Source organism: Homarus americanus, unplaced genomic scaffold (assembly GCF_018991925.1).
Source record: "Homarus americanus isolate GMGI-L3 unplaced genomic scaffold, GMGI_Hamer_2.0 scaffold45698, whole genome shotgun sequence".
NCBI classification, from domain to species: domain Eukaryota; kingdom Metazoa; phylum Arthropoda; class Malacostraca; order Decapoda; family Nephropidae; genus Homarus; species Homarus americanus.
In genome coordinates this window covers 9,873,764-9,896,800 of record NW_024735554.1, presented here as the reverse complement: position 1 = coordinate 9,896,800, position 23,037 = coordinate 9,873,764, and the positions used below count along the sequence as shown (strand labels likewise).

The window sequence follows — 23,037 nt, the reverse complement described above, 5'->3', positions numbered from 1 at the left end:
GTGTGTGTGTGATAATATTGATGATAATAATAATAATAATAATAATAATAATAAACGGTTTATAAATAGAATTGCAGCTGGTGGCTGAAAATACAGTGATCCCTCGGTTAACGAGCGCCTCGGTAAACGAGATTTCGGTTAACGATTTACCTTCCATAAGATTCTTAACTTCGGTTAACGAGTAATCCCTCGATTAACAAGTTTCTTACGAGCGGACCTCAACATCTTTTTGCTTGCAGTTGGTGGTCCACCAGCTGTAGTATTAGTCCGCCAATACAGTTATCGGTTCTAGGGCTTAAATTCCTTATCCACTTTAGTAAATATCAAGAAGTTTATACTATTCAATAATTTTAAAAGTTTAAAATTAAATTTTTTTGTCATTTTAAAAATTATTGAACATAATTAAAGTGTAGGAAGCTAGTTTTTTGCGCGCCAAACAGCCTGTCAACACACCATACAGGCGTCAGTCTCTGTCTTTTCAGTGGAGGTAACATCTTGCTTCAGACTCTCAACATAAACGCTTTTTTTCTGTGTTTCCAAGCAAATTATTGGTCATTTTGAAATTTATTTTTCATATTGCCAATATATAATGCAGTGCAGTGTTGATTTAAAGAAAATAATCTTGAATTACACCAAGTGAAGTAAAATTTTATGGGTGAAATGGCACCATGGGGTGACTTCTCTTCCACCCCAATGCCTTCTCTTCTCCCTTCTCCTCCACCCCCATTCTAATTCCCACCACCACCATCATCATCATCATCATCATCATCCAGGAGCCTTCTACGTACACACCTCAAAGTAAGTGCGCTTTACTACCTTTTTTGTTGATTTTAGGCAATTTTCGGTGAGCTCGAACCAATTACCCAAAAACCCATTGAAACAATGGTTTCGGTTAACGAGTTTTTCGGTTAACGAGCAACCTTCTGGAACGAATTGTGCTCGTTAACCGAGGGACCACTGTATACAAACTTACATGTGATTTTCACATAATAATATACGTTCAATACATTTACAGGGCTGTACAGTACATAAATCAGGAGCTGTTTATTATTTTAACAATAGATGGGATGGTGCTATTCTTATATCTATCAGTGCGGGCTCTTATGGGCTGAATTTTGTTGTAGTGGCGGACTGCGCGAGGTGGGAGGGGGACTGCTGGTGGCAGGAAGTGACGATGACGAGGATGGTGCAGTAGTCCACTGCCAAACCCTGCTAGTGCATGGTGTTAGTGTAAACATTTAAACTAGCATATATCATTGCCGTGTGAAGAATTCTAGAACACTTTATGCATTGTTTTATGATGCGGTTTGGAATTACAGGTACAGGCGTGAGGTGAGCGTCTCCCGCGTGTAAATTTTCATGCTTGTGCTTTGTGTGAATAGTCCCACTGAACTTAATTTTTTCCTTAACCACGTGGGTCTGTACGCACATAAAAAACGCTCGTGTGAAGTAGGCCTTACGTCGGAATATAAGAGCTGTCCATTAAGATACTGTACTGTACTAACATTTCAGTGTCATAACATCCTGACTGCAAAGGTGATTCAGGCCATTTACAATGATGAAACTCGATCCCAATTCTATGAGTGTGTTCTAGTTTCCAAATCATTTACTCTATTTAGTCACAATCCATCTTGGGGTATTGGTAAATACTACTGGAAAAATATTTGTTCACGACTCATAATGTGTTATATACAAGGTACACCCGGGCACTAAAAATAATAAACTGTTCTTACCTTAAATGCAGACGGTGGAGGAACCAAATAGTTCTTGTTACTACCAGGCCCTTGCGGTCTGGGTCCAACCTGAGTAAAGCTGCCACCAGACCATCCTCGCCCCTGTTTTAAAAAGATCACTAGTAAATAAATCCTACACATAAATCAATAAAACAATAATAGATTTAATTCAGGAAGCAGTAATGCATAAAGAAATCCTATATGCCATGTGCAGTATATGCAACTATACAAAAATATCATGATACAGTTGCTGGCATAATTTTATCTTTGTCCAAGTACAGTACTATCATACACAACAATTCCCATTCAAATAAGGTTTCCCACTACATGAAGGAATTATACTGAACCTTCGACACCAATTTCCACGAACTCCAACAATAAAGTGCCTCTCTCTCTCTCACATAGACCCACCACTGTTCCCACCCAATATCTATACCACCACACTAATATATCTATGTCTTTTAGTTTATCAACATTCCCATCATAATTCGTTCTCCCTTCTAAATTCCTTACAATATACAGCATTATTCAATGATAATAAAAACTTAACTACACCTTTAACTAAATGTAAAAGAAAAGTTGCATCAAACCCAATAATGAAATAGACTAAATCCATTTTTCATCGGTTTTCAGCTAAATGAATTCATGGATCAAAACATCTCCCCTGCTTGAATGTTACACAACTACTGACTTTGGATCAATTAGAAACTTTGATCTCCATTTACTTGTTTATTTCCTTACGTAATTTATCTCTACTGTGTCCCTTTGTCAGGTTCATCATTCTTCAGGCCCAATTCAGTGTCACTCCACATCACACAACTATCCATCTATTTATCTATAACTTAATCTATGCCTAATTAAACTGGGTATAGCAAATACACCTGGCCTTATAAGGAAAATAGTGGCTGCAGTATCAGAAAAAGAAGATGGAAGGCAGTACATATTTTAATTATTTTCTCAACTCCACACCCACCTTCTTAGAAATTCATCAAATGCTCAATTCTCTGAAAAATCTCTATTTACATTCTAAAGTTAATTTTCATGTTCTCCAACACACCAATACAGTAGTATATTCATTATTCTCACTGCCTTAAATTTGTCTCTCTGCCAAGAAACCTTTTAACCTCTCATCACAAAATATCAAAATATAAATTCTCCAGTAGATACTTTATATATATATATATATATATATATATATATATATATATATATATATATATATATATATATATATATATATATATATATATACATACATACATATACATACATACATACATACATACATACATACATACATACATACATACATACATACATACATACATACATACATACATACATACATACATACATACATACATACATACATACATACATACATACATACATACATACATACATACATACATACATACATACATACATACATACATACATACACATACACATACATACATACATACATACATACATACATATATACATATATATATATATATATATATATATATATATATATATATATATATATATATATATATATATATATATATATATATATATATACACACATACATACTCGTGCATAGTTCGAGTTTTTAAGACCAAATTTTTAGGCAAAAAATTGGGGGTTGTCCTATACATGCGTAACAGTTTTGTTAGGTTGAACCCGTGCATGATGGGAAGGGCGAGGAGCAACTTTTAGCTTCAGACATGAAAAATATTTACCATTTACTGCCAGTAAACAATGGAAACGTAAAATATGTACCAATTAGTAATGAAAAGTTGTGCAGTTCCTTCAGTAAATGAAGCTCACCAACTTACAATAGGCTAAATTACCTTACAACGTGCTTTCAGTAGTCTATGTTGAAGTTCTTAGCACAGGCTAACTCATCATATCATATACGGTATCACAGTTCTCATTGATCTACAAAAAATACCGGTATTAAAAACCTTTTCGATATTTCACACTTAATATAATACCCGATAATCTACTTCAACCTCCTATTGTTTACAACGACGCATCACTCACCACCAGCTGTATCAGCTAGACGGTACTCGTGTTTTTCGAATCGTTTTCAGTTAATAAACTGTTACATCACCTGTATATTTTACCTTAACTGCGCCTGAATGAATATATTCTCGGAAATAAATAGTAGTTTTGCTGAAACGTGATGTATTTTAATGTAAAATAGGATAAAATACATGACGAAAACAAAAGATTTTACCTTACCTTCCGATGTTCAAGAGAAGTTACTAGTATTTTTAATAGTTTTTGGTTAAAATATTGTTATATTACAATGGTATTCTATTCATACTGTGCTTGATATAATGCATTCACGGAAATGTAATATTTTTGCAGAAATGACGTACGTATTACAGTGGAAAGTGGGATGAAATCGTGACGAAAACAATGACTTTCGCTTTCTTTCATTCAAAAGATGTTACCGTAATCGCTTTTCGAATGGTTTAGTTAAAAAACTGTTGTATTACAATAATATTCCCTCCTAATTGACTTGAATAAATACTTGAATGGAAATATACAATATTTTTGTTGAAACTACCCGCGTTTCAGTGTAAAGTGTCGTAATAATAAATGGTAAACAATTTGCCTTCGGCACTCGTGTTTCATGCACGGCGAGCCTCAGTTTATAGGACGTAGTGTGTTTTTAATGAAGGTTTTGTTGTTCCATTACCATAAAAAACGTGGGTCGAACTATAAACGAGGATTTATATCGGTCAATATATATATATATATATATATATATATATATATATATATATATATATATATATATATATATATATATATATATATATATATATATATATATATATATATATATATATATATATATATATATATATATATATATATATATATATATATATATATATATATATATATATATATATATATATATATATATATATATATATATATATATATATATATATATATATATATATATATAGTTTGATGCTGATGAAAATACACAAAGAATGTAAAAAGTACTGATCAACATAAAATAGAATTTGATTTTCCAAGAAAATAAATTTTTTGTTGAATAATTCTACAGGAATTTCAGCCCTTAACCCTTTGAGCACTTAACTCTACTAAGGTCGCATCTATAGGTTTTTGGTAGTGGGAGTTAAATCGACTTTTGTCCACACCCATAGAAAAAATTTTCGCTGTCAAGACTTAATTCATCTATCATCGAAGAGTTTTGAACTGCGCACTCAGCTTTGTGTGATTTACTGGTGGACGGTGGGAGCTCGGAGACCAAAACACACTCTGACGTCACTCTGCCTTGCATCAGCTGATTCACGCCGATGCTACCAGACCTCTCCTCAGTTTATATGCCATGACAACATTACAACTGAACCGTGAATAGATGGAGAATACAATGATAGATAATGAAATGAATTATTAAATTATAATGTAGGAGAAATGAGCGTGTGTTTATGCACTGCAGTATGTTGATGGCTGGATAGACAAGCTGATCACCACTACCGCACACATTTCAGCTAATCTGTGTACTGAAAATATGTCGAGATGATTCATGAGTGAATAATATATATATATATATATATATATATATATATATATATATATATATATATATATATATATATATATATATATATATATATATATATATATATATATATATATATATGTGTGTGTGTGTGTGTGTGTGTGTGTGTGTGTGTTATAACAAACAATAGGTTAATAGTGCATAAATATCAGCAGTGATAAGCAGCAACACGTTGTCATCTGCCAAGGCTCAGTAGACCTACTGTTACGATACACAGGTGCATCAGCGGTAAATGGTTGACAGCACAGTAATGTACAGTGCAGTTACTTGTGATGGAATCACATCGTTATTATTGTTTGAATTATTATTTTAGCATATTTCAGTCTGCCTGTTTATTTTTATTATGCTTTCCAGTTGTGGTGAAAGTGGTATACTGTACTGGTATAATATTTTGTGTTTATTTTTTAATAACTTAATTTGGCAAGCTTTTGGTATCATTTTGACCAGTTTTTCTTCAAAGAAAAAAATATTGAATTATCTTGGTAGAACTTATGCTTGGAATTTCTTCATAATTTTCAGGCAATTTCAATAGCATATATAAAACTTCATCATCATAACCATTTAGGAAACATAAAAATCATTGGCGGTGCTCAAAGGGTCAAGATGTGCCATTTATAATTCCGATTCATAAAATATATGCCTACAATCAAAAGAAGTTGCAATTTCAACAAAGCAAGATTAATGAAAGTGCATCACAATCTAGTTGACATCATCACCAATATTTTGCAGTTATTTTCCACACTTCCATAGGTTAGCCATGGTTATCTGATGGCAGCTGTTGGGAAGACCAGAATGGAATTTTCCCCCACTCCTCAACACCACAAACCTAGGGTGCATAGCCCCAAAAATTCAGCAGACCAGGCAAAGAGCACACAGCTTGGTGACCTGGTTGCCATCAGGCATGTTTAAGCAAAGTTTTACATTTGGATGCCTTTCCTAATGCCAACCCACAGGGTATAAACAGTTGGCAAGGCAGGGTCACAACTCCGTGAGGTAATCATTTAACCCAGAAATTCATTGATAAGCACTGTAAATCCAGTGAAGGGTTTGATTCCTGTACCAAATATTTTTTAACGCCACTCCCCTTGCACATGCCAGTAAATTCAAATACAGGTACTCCCCGACTTACGATGGGGTTAGGACCGACATCCAGGTCGTAAGTAGGAAATGCTTAAATAACACATAGAAAATAAAAAATTTGGGTCTCTTTTTCTTCTCAGCACCACAAAACACTCACTTTTAAGCTTGCCAGCCATTTTAAAGTGAATTACAGATGAAAATTTTGTCTGTGTACTGACTTTGGGACTCAAAAATACATAATTTGACCACATTTTGGTACGACTGAGGCGGTCGTAAGTGCGGGTGGAAGTAAGTCGAGTCGGTCGTAAGTCGGGGAGTACCTGTATATCAATGCATTACGACTGATAGTAGAAACAGAATGCTATATTTGTATACTGCCAAACTCAGGGCCATTACTACTGACTTCAAATGTAGTTCACAGATGTTTTATTTGTTGGAAGTGGCCTCCTTAGGTAGGTATGTTTAATTATGTTGTATACATGATCTCGCTGCTACAAAACTTTTTTTTTTTTACAATTTATTTTACCTGAGAACAGTTTCTCAAATGACAAGTAACATGTGTATCATTGGGGTGTACAGAAATGAACTCTTAAGAGTTTATATACTGTAGATTATGGTAGGAAGACCTTATATTTCAAGCTATAATAAGCACACATTCAATATATCTTTCACATACAGGTAATAGGATTAAGTTAACTTGTAATTTTCATATGAATACACGAGGATATACTTACTATCTTTCACACCCAGATACCTGAGTATGCTCCCTGTCACACAAAAATACCTGTGTTTACTCATTTTTTCACAAATACCAATATGTACTCACTCTTCTTCACACAAATACCTTGAAATATTCTCTCTCCCTCACACACAGATACCAGAATATAATCACTCCCTCACACACATACATCTAATAGGATGCAGTATAATCATTCTCCCTCACACATACACATAACAGGATATATTAACTTTCCCTCACACACATATACCAGGATATATTCCTTATCCTTCATACACAGATAGTGTACTGGGGTATATTCATTCTCCTTCAGATACTGTACTGGGATATATTCACTCTCCTTCAGACATTGTACTGGGATATATTCACTCTCCTTCAGATACTGTACTGGGATATATTCACTCTCCTTCAGACATTGTACTGGGATATATTCACTCTCCTTCAGACATTGTACTGGGATATAATCACTCTCCTTCAGATACTGTACTGGGATATATTCACTCTCCTTCAGATATTGTACTGGGATATATTCACTCTCCTTCAGACATTGTACTGGGATATATTCACTCTCCTTCAGATACTGTACTGGGATATATTCACTCTCCTTCAGATACTGTACTGGGATATATTCACTCTCCTTCAGATACTATACAGAGATATATTCACTCTCCTTCACACAGATACCAAGATATAGCAAATATCTTTTAAGTATAAATACTGTACATGGACATAACATAAGGACTCTCTCCTGCTACATTACTACAGTACCTAGAACATGGTTACTAACACGTAGTTGCATACCACTGCAAGAAGCTGTCAAGATGATGAGTGGAGTTAGTCTTAAAAGTCTTGTTTTACTGTTAAATTGAGATTTTAGATGTACAGTGGTGTACAAAGTTGCAGAAACACAGACGAGTTGCATATGAATCAAAAAATGTTGGAAACCAGTTTCAAATAAAACAGGACATGAGAAAACATGAAGGTACAGTACTTACCGCTCCTGGGTACTGAGGCTGTGAACCAGGAAACCGAGGTTGACTCCACTGTGAGGACGGGGCTCCAGGAGGTGCAGAGTCATTAGGTCGACTCCATGGCTGTTGAGGAGGTCCCGGCTGGCTCTGTCCAGTGTATCCACCATATTGGCTATTTGGACGCCATGGGGTTGTCCCTGTGATGAAAAAAAAAAATTTGGTTACCAGTCAAGTATAGTGGTGATTTTATTTTCAGAAAATGTAGGAAATATTATGCCTCAACAAAAGAGTCTTTCAAAACTAAAGTTTCTTACCTGGTGGTAGTGACTTTTCAAAATCTGGATGTCGTCGAGGACCTGTATAGCCTGCGGCAGCATTCGGGCCAGTGGGACCAGGACTTGGAGCTGATCCAGGCTTCTGTGTTGGTGGATACATATTCCCACCCTGGTAACCCTGTCAGGGGTGAAGTGGTTAAATTTTTTTTGTAAAAGTAATGTTTTAAATTCATGAGCTGATACAATGACCTACATAATAATAATAATAAAAATTTTAAAAACTAAGGAATGTGATCTAATTTAAAAAGCTGTATATTGTAAATTAACTAATACTTTAATGAAATAAAAGTGGCTTTCTAACACAACAGTAAAGTGTAAACACATACATTAAAAATGCAATGAAGCCTAAAATTCTTATGTCTCCCCTGAAGGAGCAAGACATTGTTTTCCCTGTGATCCTTCTTTTATTCTTCTTAACAATTACCCATCACTCCTTCACTTCTAGGCCAATTAATTTGAATAAAGTATACACATAGCCCTTTTCCTTTCTTCGTTACTTAAGGCCTTTTTAAGGATTTTATGGGTCCAAGTACACCTTGTTATGGGGTCACACAATGATACAGTGTACAGAGGTCAAAGGTCACCCAAAATATAATATTTTGGGTTTATGGCCCAATTTAGCCCCAATAGTCTTGAGACTGAATGGTGGAGAAATTTTGCTTTCCCTAGTAAATATTGGTCTCGAACTGGGACCTGCTACAGTACTGGCCAGAATCATGATCAGCACATATCTACTTATACTTTCCCTTTGTTCTCTAGGTCTGGTCAACACATATCTACCTATACTCTCCCTTTATTCTCTAGGTCAACACATACCTACCTATACTCTCCCTTTATTCTCTAGGTCAACACATACCTACCTATACTCTCCCTTTATTCTCTAGGTTAACACATATCTATCTATCTATCTATCTATACTCTCCCTTTATTCTCTAGGTCAACACATATCTATCTATACTCTCCCTTTATTCTCTAGGTCAACTGTTCTCTTCACTTCATAAGGCACTGCTGCCTCCAAAATGTTCATCCCTCTCCTTTGGTCTCCCTTTTGCCCTCCTACCATCCAACTGTGAATCATATGGTCTTCTGATAAAATGTTCACTTCCCATTCTAACAATAATGCTAACAATAAAAAATTCACACACACTGGTATGGAAGGAAACACAGTAGTTGTGAGGGGATGGAAAGTATCATTCAACGGTAGGTGTAAATGCCGTTAATTTATGCAAATCATTTTATTTTAGGAAATTCTAAAAAAATAAAGATGTTAATTATAAAACAATAATGCATCAACCAGCACTAACCCTTGCACTAAGTTCCTGTACAACTCATTTAGTGGTGTTATGACAGATACTGAACCAAGAAACAGAGCCTAAGAATACAGGTACCAAATTATTATTATTATTATTATTCAGGAAACTGCATGTGTTAAATTATCAAGCACTTAAAATAATAAATACCAAGAATATGATCACCAATGCTCATGGACTTTAATGTTCACTCCACACAAATCCCAGTTATGAAAGCACTTTCTATACTACCAAATTGCATAGCTTCTCATGAGCAGTCATTACAAGCATTAAACATGTGTTTAGTCAACAATGTGATCAATTCACCGAACTCCAGTTTCTTAGCAAACCAATCAAGTCATGAATTCATTTTTTAGACTCAAAGCATAGTCACATTTCATTTTGCCAACTCACCATACATTTAACACAAGATCACAAACTGTAATTCCCCAATATCACCTTATGAGTTTATTCTTGATATCCATATGTGTAATAAAAGGGAAACTTGGAGAACCAGTTAGGAGTTTAGAACCTGATCGAGTGAAATGTCAAAGATATGAAGAATGTTGCATATGAGAATAAAATTAAGAGTGGAGATGAAAGATGTGAAACATATCTACAAAATAAGATGGATGATGTAAACATGGGCTAGCTCAAGAATGTTGGGAATCAATCATACAAAATTTCAATCAGCAATGAATGGTATGAATATACAGTACAGTACTTTACAAATATATGTGGCATCTAGAATATTCAAAAGAAATACACAATAGTCTATGCAGAACTTCCTTGTACAGTTGCGGAAATGTGTTCCTACACTCCATGGTAACCCGTGTCTCCAAATGGCCAACCTATATGACCTATAGCAAACCTATCCACCGATCACATCCATCGTTACAAGACCAATTCCCATTCATTCGTAGTGATACTACGACTGCGACGGTGCCATTTAGAGACACGGGTTACCTTGTTAACTTAATAGATCTTCTTGAGACAAACTAATAGTTTATTCATAGTCTTTATTTTCTTGTGTGGAAACAATTTTAAGTCTGCCAATTCAAGATTCCTTTCAGATGACCTGGTTTCTTTAATTTTCTTTATTAACTTTCTCACTGGAAATTCTTTCACAATTCTTGCCTCAGTCCACCCTTTCTTTACAAAACATTCCCCAATTATTGCCTTGTCACTTTACTTTTGCTTAAAAATAATATAATTAGAGGAGTTGAAAAATATTCAAGCTTCACACTTTGCTGCATCTGTATCGTATACAATACAGATACAGTACATTTTTTCCGATCACTGTGGCTGTATCGTATACAATCATATGGTTTAAAATTGGAATGCGGGCCTGACGAGCAAAAATGCGCGTATTATACGTAAGTATTTTTCTACCAAGTTGAAATATGTATAGGTGGACTCAGCAAAAAAAAAATAATAATAATAATAATAATAATAATAATAAATAAATTTTCATTATATAGTACTTGTATAAAAAAAATAAAATTATCAATAATGTCCACACACAGGATATCCTGATTAATTAATGATGTCGCAGTGAAAGGGTCAACTGAAAATCAATCACACATTTTTGCAAATCAGTCGACTTCAATACAGAAAAGTTGCCAACTACTATGTAATTTTTTGGTTCATGTTACAAGTATTTGTTTAATCTGGTGCACTATATACTCTTTAATTTTAGACAAAAGTATTGCAAATATAATATGAAAATTTTTTGAAATTTTGTCAATAGACAGAAATTATATTAACATGAAATTTATAATTGTCAAGGTATTTATTTCTTGAATTATTACCCTCTAAATCAATATCTTGATGCATTTTTGGGGAGCCACCCGATATAACATTCAATATCACTACAGTATTTATATTTTATACAAGTACCTGTATTTTTGCATTTATTAGCGTATCTATATTTATTACTGTACTGTACTAATAAAAATTATTCTTGTCACTTAATGACTTATTTGCACTCATGACTATAAGAGGTGCCCTCGCAAAACATGAAAGAAGAGTAAAGTTTGGCGAGTCAATATGATATGCATGAGCTGTGTGGCGGTCATGGCATGACTGAAAACTGTAGTAAGGACACAAGGAAACTTTGTCCAGGAGACGTGTCCAATGATTGTTTTAAACAGGAAACAGATCATGTTTCGTGAAATTTTTCCTTAAGTGAATACTGTAATGTAAAAATAATATTGTGTTTGTAAAGTCATGTTACTCAAGGAATACCTGTATAGTCACCATTAATAATAACAACAAGGCTTCTGTTACTTTTCCAAGATGGAGTATCATTAAAGAAACAGTTCTGGGATAGGAGTATTCATAAAATACTCAAGACCAAGTTTAAGACACGTAATATTTAATTGAGGGGTAAATTGGTGACACTAGTTACAGCACATTCATTGCAAATTTGTAGAGTGAGTGAAGATATAAACTGGCAATGTAAAATAATTCTTTACCTTATCACAGGTTGTCAAAGTTGAAAATAACAATGAATTTTTAGTGGGGCTTAATTTACTTGATTCAACTTGAGTTTAAGTCAATGAAGTACTGTAATGGGTCAATTGGCAGAGAAACACCTTTTGGTTACTGCTATCTCTCCCTAATACCTGAGGTCAATAGACGGATTCATGACAATGGCAATGTATGTGAATGGTGACCTATATACGGTACACAGTATTACCCCGCTTTACACAGTTTCACTTTCCGCGATTTCTCATTTACTCATTTACGCGTACCTTGCCAGAACCAGACTTTCACTTTCCGCGGTACATCTACTCATATACGCGTGAAGTATAATTTTTTATTTTTTTTATTTAGCTCATAAAATTCATACAAATTACCCGGCCAGAATATAATTTACATTGCTGGAATTCTTACAATATGATGATCATTTTGAAGATAAACATCATGGATTTTGCATTAGACATACAAATTTTAGATCTAATGTAATAATTTGGTTTACACAAAGCAAGTATTTTATCTTTTGTGCAAAATATATGAAGTTTACATTCAAAATTTTCCCTGACCTGCAAGGAATCCAGAAATGTCAATTATATTATCCTAACTTTAGTCTGAGTTATTATTTATTACTAAAAATGTAAATTACTATTTTCTCCCAAAGCTTCTCTGGTAGGGAGGGAGGGAGGGACCGACCCAGCTAGGGCCGAGTATTTTGATTGACAGATAGTGTCCTTGAAGAATATTTCTTTGTTTATTTAATGAAGATATATGTTTTAGCTCATAAAATTCATACAAATTACTCGGCCAGAATATAATTTACATTGCTGGAATTCTTACACTATGATGATCATTTTGAATATAAACATCATGGATTTTGCATTAGACATACAAATTTTAGATCTAATGTAATAATTTGGTTTACACAAAGCAAGTATTTTATCTTTTGTGCAAAATATATGAAGTTTACATTCAAAATATTCCCTGACCTGCAAGGAATCCAGAAATGTCAATTATATTATCCTAACTTTAGTCTGAGGTATTATTTATCACTAAACGTTAAAATCTAGTGTTTCACCCAATCATTTCTCAGAGAGGTAGGGAGTGAGCTGGGGAGGGGGGATTTGAGTCCATTATTTGAACGGACATTAACCTGGCGACTGTATTTCTCTTAAATATTAATTGTGTGAGCATACCATCATAAAATTTAGATGTTATTTTTACTACAACATAGGTATTGTGTCGGAAAAAGTGGAGAAACAGTGGAGTTTGGGGGTCGGGCCAGTCTCTATTGGAATTAATCCCATATGTTCTGTTGTTCACTTTACGCGGTACCCTGTGGGTTCAACTGACCGCGTAAATCAGGGTACTACTGTATCATGATTTGTTGAATGTAATATTACGGTAGCTTTGTATTAAATGAATGTTAATTGCAAATGATCTACAGTACATACTGAAAACAGTCATTAATTTGATAACTAATATGGGAGAAAGATGTACTGGTACTCCTGTACTTTGTTGCTATGTTACCTTATTTGGAACAAATGGTGTGTTAGCCTAGATCATCCTTGATCTGTTACCAGAGATATTGTGCTAACTTTGGAAATACCAAAGTCAGCATTTTTATTCGTAATCAAATATCAGAACAAAGTAAATGACTTTGCAATTAAAGCACCACATACACACAAGTCATTCGCAACTGTCAAAAAACTAGAAACACGGGGAAAAATAAAGGAAATATCTACACGTTAACTTTGCTTGAAATAAGGAACTGGGAACACGAAATATAATTTAAAAAACACAAATTGGAGTTGGAGATCTGAATGGCAAATTACTACAAGTTTACAGAGAAATTATTTAAGAATAAGGTGTTCTATTGTGCTTCTCGACAAGAAATGGATAGAAGGATCAATAAAAAAAGTTGAAAACACCAATAAGCACCGGTGGTAATGCTTAGTGCCCATGGAAATCCTTCATACATTTTTCCTTTAAGTTTGAGGGCTAGAAAGATATATTCATGACTCGCATACTCAGGGGCTTATCAAGGGGGTCAGGAACTCTCCTCTTTTCATCAGAAAATTACAATACTTTTTCTTTAATATAGTATTGTACTCAGGTGTTTTTGTATAGTAAAAAGTAATTACTATTAACTTCAAATATCAAGTGCACATGGCTTCAAAAGACCAGCTGGGCGGGCTTGCTGTGCTCGTCAACCCCCCCCCCCAACTTCTTGGACCCCCATTTTTTTAATTCCTGGATCCCCCATACTACAGGAGTTAGGACTTCAAAGAAAATAACATTTACATGATAAACAATATATATATATATATATATATATATATATATATATATATATATATATATATATATATATATATATATATATATATATATATATATATATATATATATATATATATATATATATATATATATATATATATATATATATATATATATATATATATATATATATATATATATATATATATATATATATATATATATATATATATATATATATATATATATATATATATATATATATATATATATATATATATATATATACATATATATACATATACATACATATACATATATATATACAGTTGTACCCCACTTAACCCGGTCAATAGAACCCAGAGGGTCCCGTGTTAAGTGAAATCCGCGTTAAATGAACAACAGAACATATGGGATTAATTCCAATAGAAACCGGCCCGACCCCCAAACTCCACTTTTTGAAGACATAACTATGTTGTAGTAAAAATAACATCTTAATTTTATGATGGTACATGCACACAATTAATACTTAAGAGAAATAGAGAAATACAGTCGCCAAGTTAATGTCCATTCAAATAATGGACTCAACTCCCTCCCCCTCTCACACTACACTGCCGGCTCTTCCCTCTCTGAGAAATTTTAGGGGGAAAACCACTAAATTTTAATAAATATTACCTCAAACTAAAGTTAGGATAATACAATTGACATTGCTGGATTCCTTGTAAGACCAGGAATATTTTGAATATAAATGTCATATATTTTGCACAAAAGATAACATAGTTACTCAGAAAAATTTTTTATCTAAAATTTGTATGTCTAATGCAAAATATATGATGTTTATATTCAAAATGATCACCAAATTATAAGAATTCCAGCAATGTAAATTATATTCTGGCCGGGTAATTTGTATGAATTTTATGAGCTAAAACAGGCAGTCAGGCAGGGTGGAGGTGGGCAAATCTAAAAATAGCGTCTCGAGCGGACACTCACGGCGTATGATGAAAAAAATCCGTGTTAAGTGAAAGTTCAGCTCTGGCGAGGCACAGCGTATATGATAAAAGCGTTAAGTGAAACCGCGTTAGAAATTAAAAATATATATATATATATATATATATATATATATATATATATATATATATATATATATATATATATATATATATATATATATATATATATATATATATATATATATATATATATATATATATATATATATATATATATATATAATGTGGATATATTAGTGATTGGGAAATCTAAGTAATTTCTCTACATTAGTCAAAGAAATTGGAAGAGACTTCCACCTGGTATACTACAATACAGTACCTGTAACATGAACATACCAAGAGCAGTGTATTTAAAAATATACTTAAAGCAGGTGAGTGGGTCGTAATGAGGAAAAATTAAAATGAGATGACAGCGAGAGCCAAGGATGGTCTGACGTTGTGTTGATGTAGGAATGATTGGTGGAGGTGCAGTATAGCCCACCTTGTAACACAGCAGGAGAACATCTGAATGATGGTTACTGACTAAATGGTCCTCTTAAGACAACTTTCCAGTGGGTGATCACAATAGTGTTTAAAACTAAATAATTACCCTGTGTAAGTTATAAACACTACACTATCTTTTTTTTTTTGCTGTTAAAATATTTGAAAAAATGTCTAAAATAACATTTCTATGGCAATGATGCAAATAGACTCTTCAAAGTGGAAAACAAAACATTCGAAACACTGCTAAAGCTTCAATCTTTTAACCCATTCAACTATAGAATTTGGTAGTAGAGAGACTGTTTCAATCAAATATGATAACCTAATATACAATTATGGATTATAAACAAATAAATAAAAATAAAATAAATAAATATAAATAAATAAAATATATAAATAAATAAAAATAAAAAATAATACTGATTATGATGATGATAAAAAAAAAACGTACTTGAAACACGGGGGGCGTGCTGCGCGGAGGATTCAGCAGTTGTTTGGCCAATTGGGAGTTGCCGTAGTTGCTGCCGCTACTTCCCATCTACAATACATGGCATCCAACTCAGTCTACAAGCAAGGCTACGCTACCAAGTTGGGCTACACACATTCAGTAGTGGAGTTACATTCAACTTGAAAAATCTCACTAGTATATTTTTTGCTCATGACTTATATAATAAAATTAGGGTCACATCATGTCTGCAAATTTTGAACATCTCCTATCTCTCTCGCTAGATGAGCAAATTAAAATGTACCAGTAAGAGCAAAATCTGGACAATAGTCAGTTTATTTTTAGTCTCTTATACAAGATGCTATAGTTCTACACTATTAAAGCATTAGTGTATTTCACTTGAGTTGTATAGTTGTACCTGTACATTTTACTATCGTACTTCAATCTAGACTAAAATTAAAATAGAACAAGACCCAGCAATAGCTTTAACGACTTAACTTATAGAAACTTGTACTCCTTTTCTTTTAAAGGAAAACAGAATCCTGAGACATACAGTAATCACTCCACTACTGAAGTTGTCAAATGATAATAAAATGAAGAAGGTTTGGGGTTGGTTGGTTTTAATCACTGCATACAAGCTAATACTGGAAGCAAAACAAGATAGTAAAAAATAAAAATTAGGCCTACACAAGACTTAATCAAATAGAGGACAACTTGGAAATAAGTTAATAATGATTTAATAGCTGGGTATCAAGCAGGCAAGAGCTGTAATCACACACAATACAATCAGATCATAATAGCAATAAAAAAAAAATTATATATATATATATATATATATATATATATATATATATATATATATATATATATATATATATATATATATATATATATATATATATATATATATATATATATATATATATATATATATATATATATATATATATATATATATATATATATATATATATATATATATATATATATATATATATATATATATATATATATATATATATATATATATATATATAAGCACTGTATAATCAAACATTTCATCTTAATTGTACTTGGTGTGAGTACAGTTAATATTATTCAACAAAACTAAAAGTCTTGGGCCAACTGGTCAACAAGGATACCTATAAATAAATGCTGTTATTCATACATAAACGGGGGAGGGGAACAAGCTTATGAAAAGATAACTGAAGCAAGCATTGTACTGTAAAATATACACAACTCTTTAAATATAACAGAGCAACAATACTTTGTTAATATGGAACTTAAAAAGACACAGGGGAGAAAAACAGTACAGTCTCCAAGCTAGGGTTAGTGTGAGGTACACAATGGGTGCTCGTCAAACCTACCGGATACTGGTCTTGCTGATAGCCAGGCTGACCCGGGGTATAAGCCGGCCGCTGGTAGCTCCCAGGCTGTTGGTAGTTCCCCTGATAGTTGCCCTGGTGGTTTGGTGGTCCTGGAGGGGGGTAGACACGCCCATCGGGAGGGTAACCAGAGTTGGGGTAACCCCCCTGACCATAGCCACTCTGCATACCCTGGTAACCATGATATTGCCCCCCTTGGTATCCCTGATAGCCTGTAGGTAGACGACATGTGTTTACTGACAATAATTCATAGCCAATGGTTTTGTGGCTAAGGAAATTGCGGATTCTGTGTTTTCATATTGTGTGACATGAATATGGCAAGCAATAACTAAAAGAACTTAAATATTTCTGGTAACAATTAAATAATCTTTAAAAACTTGACATCTCGGATGTAAACCAAACTTGCTCCCATGAGCAGTGTACCAAACTTATGACAACACTAAAACATATGTGATGCAAACCAATGAATGGAAGAATGTAAAGAACACAACTAAGTACTGTATGGCTTTTATAAATCTCTATCATCAGTGCTTTTTTTTTTGCCTTTTTTTTTAATAAATGAAAATTAAAAGCTATAAAAATTTATGAAATTTACAATTTACTGATATTAGAAGAAATGTACATAAATACATAAACAACAGAATTTTGTTTACAAACAATGAACAATGCAAATCAGAAGATAACAAAAAAAAAAAGAAAAAAATGGTGAGAAAACATTCCAAGCATTCAAGTCAAATCATGAAAAGTTTGTCTGCAAAGACAACTGGGAAGTCTGCTTCACAAAAGAAAATTAAATTCATCCCATAATCATGTCCATCTGAGAATCATTTGGTGGATGATACCAATGGGATAAACTTCTTGAGGTTATAAGTGCAATAACTTTGGGAAATGCTGCGGTTAATTCATGGAACAGAAATCATAAGAGATTCTGATCTGGAACCTATATATAATAGCGGTGTTGTTTACCATAGTCTTGCCAGACAAGGATAACAGACAACCAAGTCTTGTCTTCATAAAATTCAGAGTAAAATAAAACTGTCATAATAGTAAAATAAAAGAGTGTAAAAATCTGCTGCCCTTGATAGGCCTTTATAGGATTCTGGTAAACTGTCTCCCAAGAGTCACACATAAATTTAACTGTAATCAGAGTGACCACAAAGTTCCCTTTTCCATTCAATAAATTTTACCATAACAGCATTTTCTGAGGAAATTGAAAACAAAAATTAAAATAAATAAATAAATAATAATAATAATAATCAGGGTTTCCTCAAGATATCACAGTGAAGTTTTTCCAATCTATAAGTTGAGATACCTACATGCAGTGTGAGTGCCCAAGTCGCTATGAGTACTGTACTCCTAACAGCAAACTCAGCACGATTTAAACTTCCTCCTATCCTGACTGGTATCAACAAGTACAGTACTTAAAAAATTGCCAAAAGACATGCAAAATAAAACAAGGAAAATTTTTATAAGATACATCTAAAACAACCTGGCAAAAACATAAATGAGATAAACAAAACCAATATTTTACATACAAAAGGGGGACATCTAATTGAAGACATGTTACAAAATGCATTCAACTATAATGAGAGCAATTAGATGCTTTTTAGACTAACTAGAGAGACTGTAAATGGCCTCTCATTTGTCAAAGTAGTGCCTATATTGTATTGAAAATATATTCTTATATTCTTATTAACTATTAAAGAATAAATTAACCATCAGCTGGCATTACTGAAACTTGTGCCGAATAATTTTGTGCATCATTACTAAATATCCAATCTCGTTAAAAACTAAGAAGCATCTATAAAGCCCTGCACATTTTGAACGCGCCAACCAATGCACAGAGGGTTGGGTAGAACGAGCACACCCGACACTACGGCCCTTACCCTGAGTACGAGAATACGAGTTATGGTAAGTTCGTGAGTACTGACACTGATCATCAAATGGGTTAGACACGTTCACGTTTTCCCCGTTGCCTACTGGACCTGCGAGGCACAAGGTGACTAACCATCAGTATCGGGCTTGCCAAGGAACTCTATGACGTACCCAGGTTGCATTGTCAACAATTTGGCTTTTTATTTACAGGGAATTCATTTAATTTTTTTTATTTTAGTTCTATTAAAGTAGTCTGTGCAACCGGAAAAATTACGTCTCATTAAAGTAAAATCAGTTTCATATAAAACTACACCAGGGTTTTATGAATAGAAAAGAACAGCAGCTATAAAATAATAATAAATAAAACAACACAGTTTCATGTTCACGCTGTCTTGGAAAGTGTGAACAGAACTAGTACCATTATCAATGATGCTCTTGCATGGACCTAGGGGCAAGGAAGGTACACACACTAAACAAAACCACTAACAGTATAAAGCAAGCCAATCACAAAGCAAAGCAAAATCTATTGCTATTGTTGGGTGTTTAGAAAATAAATTTTCAATCAGAATTAACTGGCATTTATTGTACTGTACATGATATATATATATATATATATATATATATATATATATATATATATATATATATATATATATATATATATATATATATATATATATATATATATATATATATATATATATATATATATATATATATATTTAACTTCATGTAGATCCACAATAAAACGTGGATAAGATAAATCTTGATAAAATCACAGGAAAAGGGAACAATGGTGCTCCATTGTTTCCTTTCCCTGTGTATTTATATATATATATATATATATATATATATATATATATATATATATATATATATATATATATATATATATATATATATATATATATATATATATATATATATATATATATATATATATATATATATATATATATATATATATATATATATATATATATATATATATATATATATATATATATATATATATACTGTATATATATATATATGTTAATATTTTCAAAAATTTATGTTCTATAACCTTGTGATGCAATCAGATAAACTGACTTTGATGGATGATAATTATTGACTTGTACATCTCGCTAATGCATATTAATATCATCTTCACGCCCATACATATATAGCTTTCATTATTCAATAGGCAATAATTCAAGACTTCTGATTGCATCACTAGTTTCCCCACAATGAACTGCTTAAAAATGGAGCAGCAACTTAATAACTAACAAAATATGGCATAAGAATTCCAGATATAGTTAAAATGTATCAACTTTTCTTAATTTACCCTGTCTAAATTTCTGCTATGTCAATTTATTTTTTCTTGAGGAGAAGATTTATTTTGCAGGTTAAGTCAATCGAGGGAATATATTCTACCTAACAGCAGGATACATAAAATTTTAAAGAAAACGTTTAAAACATTCGAGTTACATTCAAATGATAAAAGGTTTCAAGTCATTTGCAAGGGTAAATATGTACTTGGAGCTTCAGTACAGGAACATGAAAATTATCAAGTAAAAAAATTGAAGAAAATCTGTTAAAGGTAACATAAAATTCAATGGTCTCTGTGTAAGGTAATCAAAGACAATATCTCTTCCACTGTCCTACCCTGTAGCACACTAAAACTTTTAAGTTCCATAATATGTATCACAGACTTATGCTTTTAGCACAGTAGGTTTCCACAGTATGTTTAAGAGTTTTACTATTCTCTTATACTCATGAAGATTTAGGGATGATGGTTGGGATAATAAATAGTCTACATAACTCGAGATGATCATGATCATCTTCAGCAATTTATGGTCATTTTAACACTTGTGGGGGTTAGAAATTATCTGAAGAACTTTACTGGCACCTAACTAATAATTTATTTCCTTCATAATATATATACTATCTATAAATACAAATTATAAAAAAGAAAAGAACTAAAGCTACTCTTCTTAGGTTTTAGTCATTTCCTGTATTCCAAGTAACAATCTTTTCCACACATTTCTGTTATTGTCCATAAAAGATAAAAAAACAATACAGTAATTCAAACAGTTGCTGAATAATACTACATGCTGGTTAATTATAAAACTAGTAAAAGAGTTGCCAATTGCCAACACTATTAAAAGTAATTATCAATTAAATCGAAGACTGATGGAAAAGATGAATGACTGAAGTAGTGCATGATATTAAAAATGCCAATTTATGGTGTTCATTCTCTGAAGGATAATCAAGATTCTAATTAACTGTGGTAGACCCCCCAATACTGTACTGTATATGAATACTTTGTGAAGGAGACAACAAATATCAATTTGAAAATAAAGAGGAAATACCTAACATCTTCCAAGATCAAGCCTCTATGAGCTAAAGGGATCACCTTTTTTATACTGTACTACTAATACAGTATACAGTATACTGTATAAGTAGATATGACAAAATAAATCTGAGGTGTATGGCTATCCAAAGTGTGTGCTTTGTAAGATTTTAAATTTAAAGTAGCTGGGGTAAATAATTGTGGATCACTCCATCAAAATGTTCTCATACTAAAACAAACATTAATTCGCAATTCCCTCAACACAAATGGGTAATGTTCTTATGTTCAAATGAATAGCTTCAACCTACATACAGCATAAAGGAAGAAGGAATTTACCATTACTAAGAAACAAAAATATCTGACTGAATTCCCTTATTAAGCACTCATAACACATCAGGGAAAACACTGATTATATAAACCTATGGTTTCTCAACTGTTAGAAAAGATGAAAGAAAAACCCAACTACCCGGTACTTACCAGAAGTTGACTGTGAAGGTGGTCTCTGCGGCATGTGGCCACCATACTCTGAGGAGGGTGGGTACTGTGGGTATGGGCCAGGCACACCCGGACCCCCAGGTACATGAGGGCCATTGGAAAACCCATCCATGGAACTGCTGTTAGACCCAGCTGGTGGGAATGAATCTTGGGAGTTTGAAGACCCTGAGGGTGAAAAGGAATGTTAAATATTATTGTCTATAGTATATTGTTTTTCTTTAAAATATCATGTCCTTGATTACTACTGCCCTTTATAAAGCAAACAAATAACACTTAAGTTTTACCTAAAAACTTATCTTTTGCACTGGTGTCTGGGCAAAGTATACAAACTCTTTATCAAACCTTTCCAACAATAACCACCAGCATACATTCTAGTCTAAGACACCCACAGGTAAATATATTATTTGCTTAAGATTTCTCAATAAACTGGTTTAGGTGCCAACTTGCACAACAACAAACACTCTTTATATGCATAATGATAACTTTGACCAAAACTGGAAGG

General features: G+C 32.8%; 1 protein-coding gene across 7 annotated transcripts in view; it reads right to left on the bottom strand.

The window, feature by feature from the left end:
• Nucleotides 1-23,037, bottom strand: part of LOC121871502 (trithorax group protein osa-like) — a 163,437-nt gene that overhangs the window by 8,740 nt on the left and 131,660 nt on the right. For 3 of the 7 annotated variants that reach the window (XM_042373890.1, XM_042373892.1, XM_042373896.1), the window contains 7 exons: nucleotides 22,518-22,700; nucleotides 19,717-19,815; nucleotides 17,813-18,042; nucleotides 16,452-16,538; nucleotides 8,440-8,578; nucleotides 8,150-8,322; nucleotides 1,734-1,835 (listed from right to left, as the gene is read on the bottom strand). In XM_042373890.1, the coding sequence (XP_042229824.1) occupies nucleotides 1,734-1,835; nucleotides 8,150-8,322; nucleotides 8,440-8,578; nucleotides 16,452-16,538; nucleotides 17,813-18,042; nucleotides 19,717-19,815; nucleotides 22,518-22,700 (1,013 nt within the window). The remainder of the gene's footprint in view (nucleotides 1-1,733; nucleotides 1,836-8,149; nucleotides 8,323-8,439; nucleotides 8,579-16,451; nucleotides 16,539-17,812; nucleotides 18,043-19,716; nucleotides 19,816-22,517; nucleotides 22,701-23,037) is intronic. The other 4 variants (XM_042373891.1, XM_042373893.1, XM_042373894.1 and 1 more) reach the window with 4 other exon arrangements.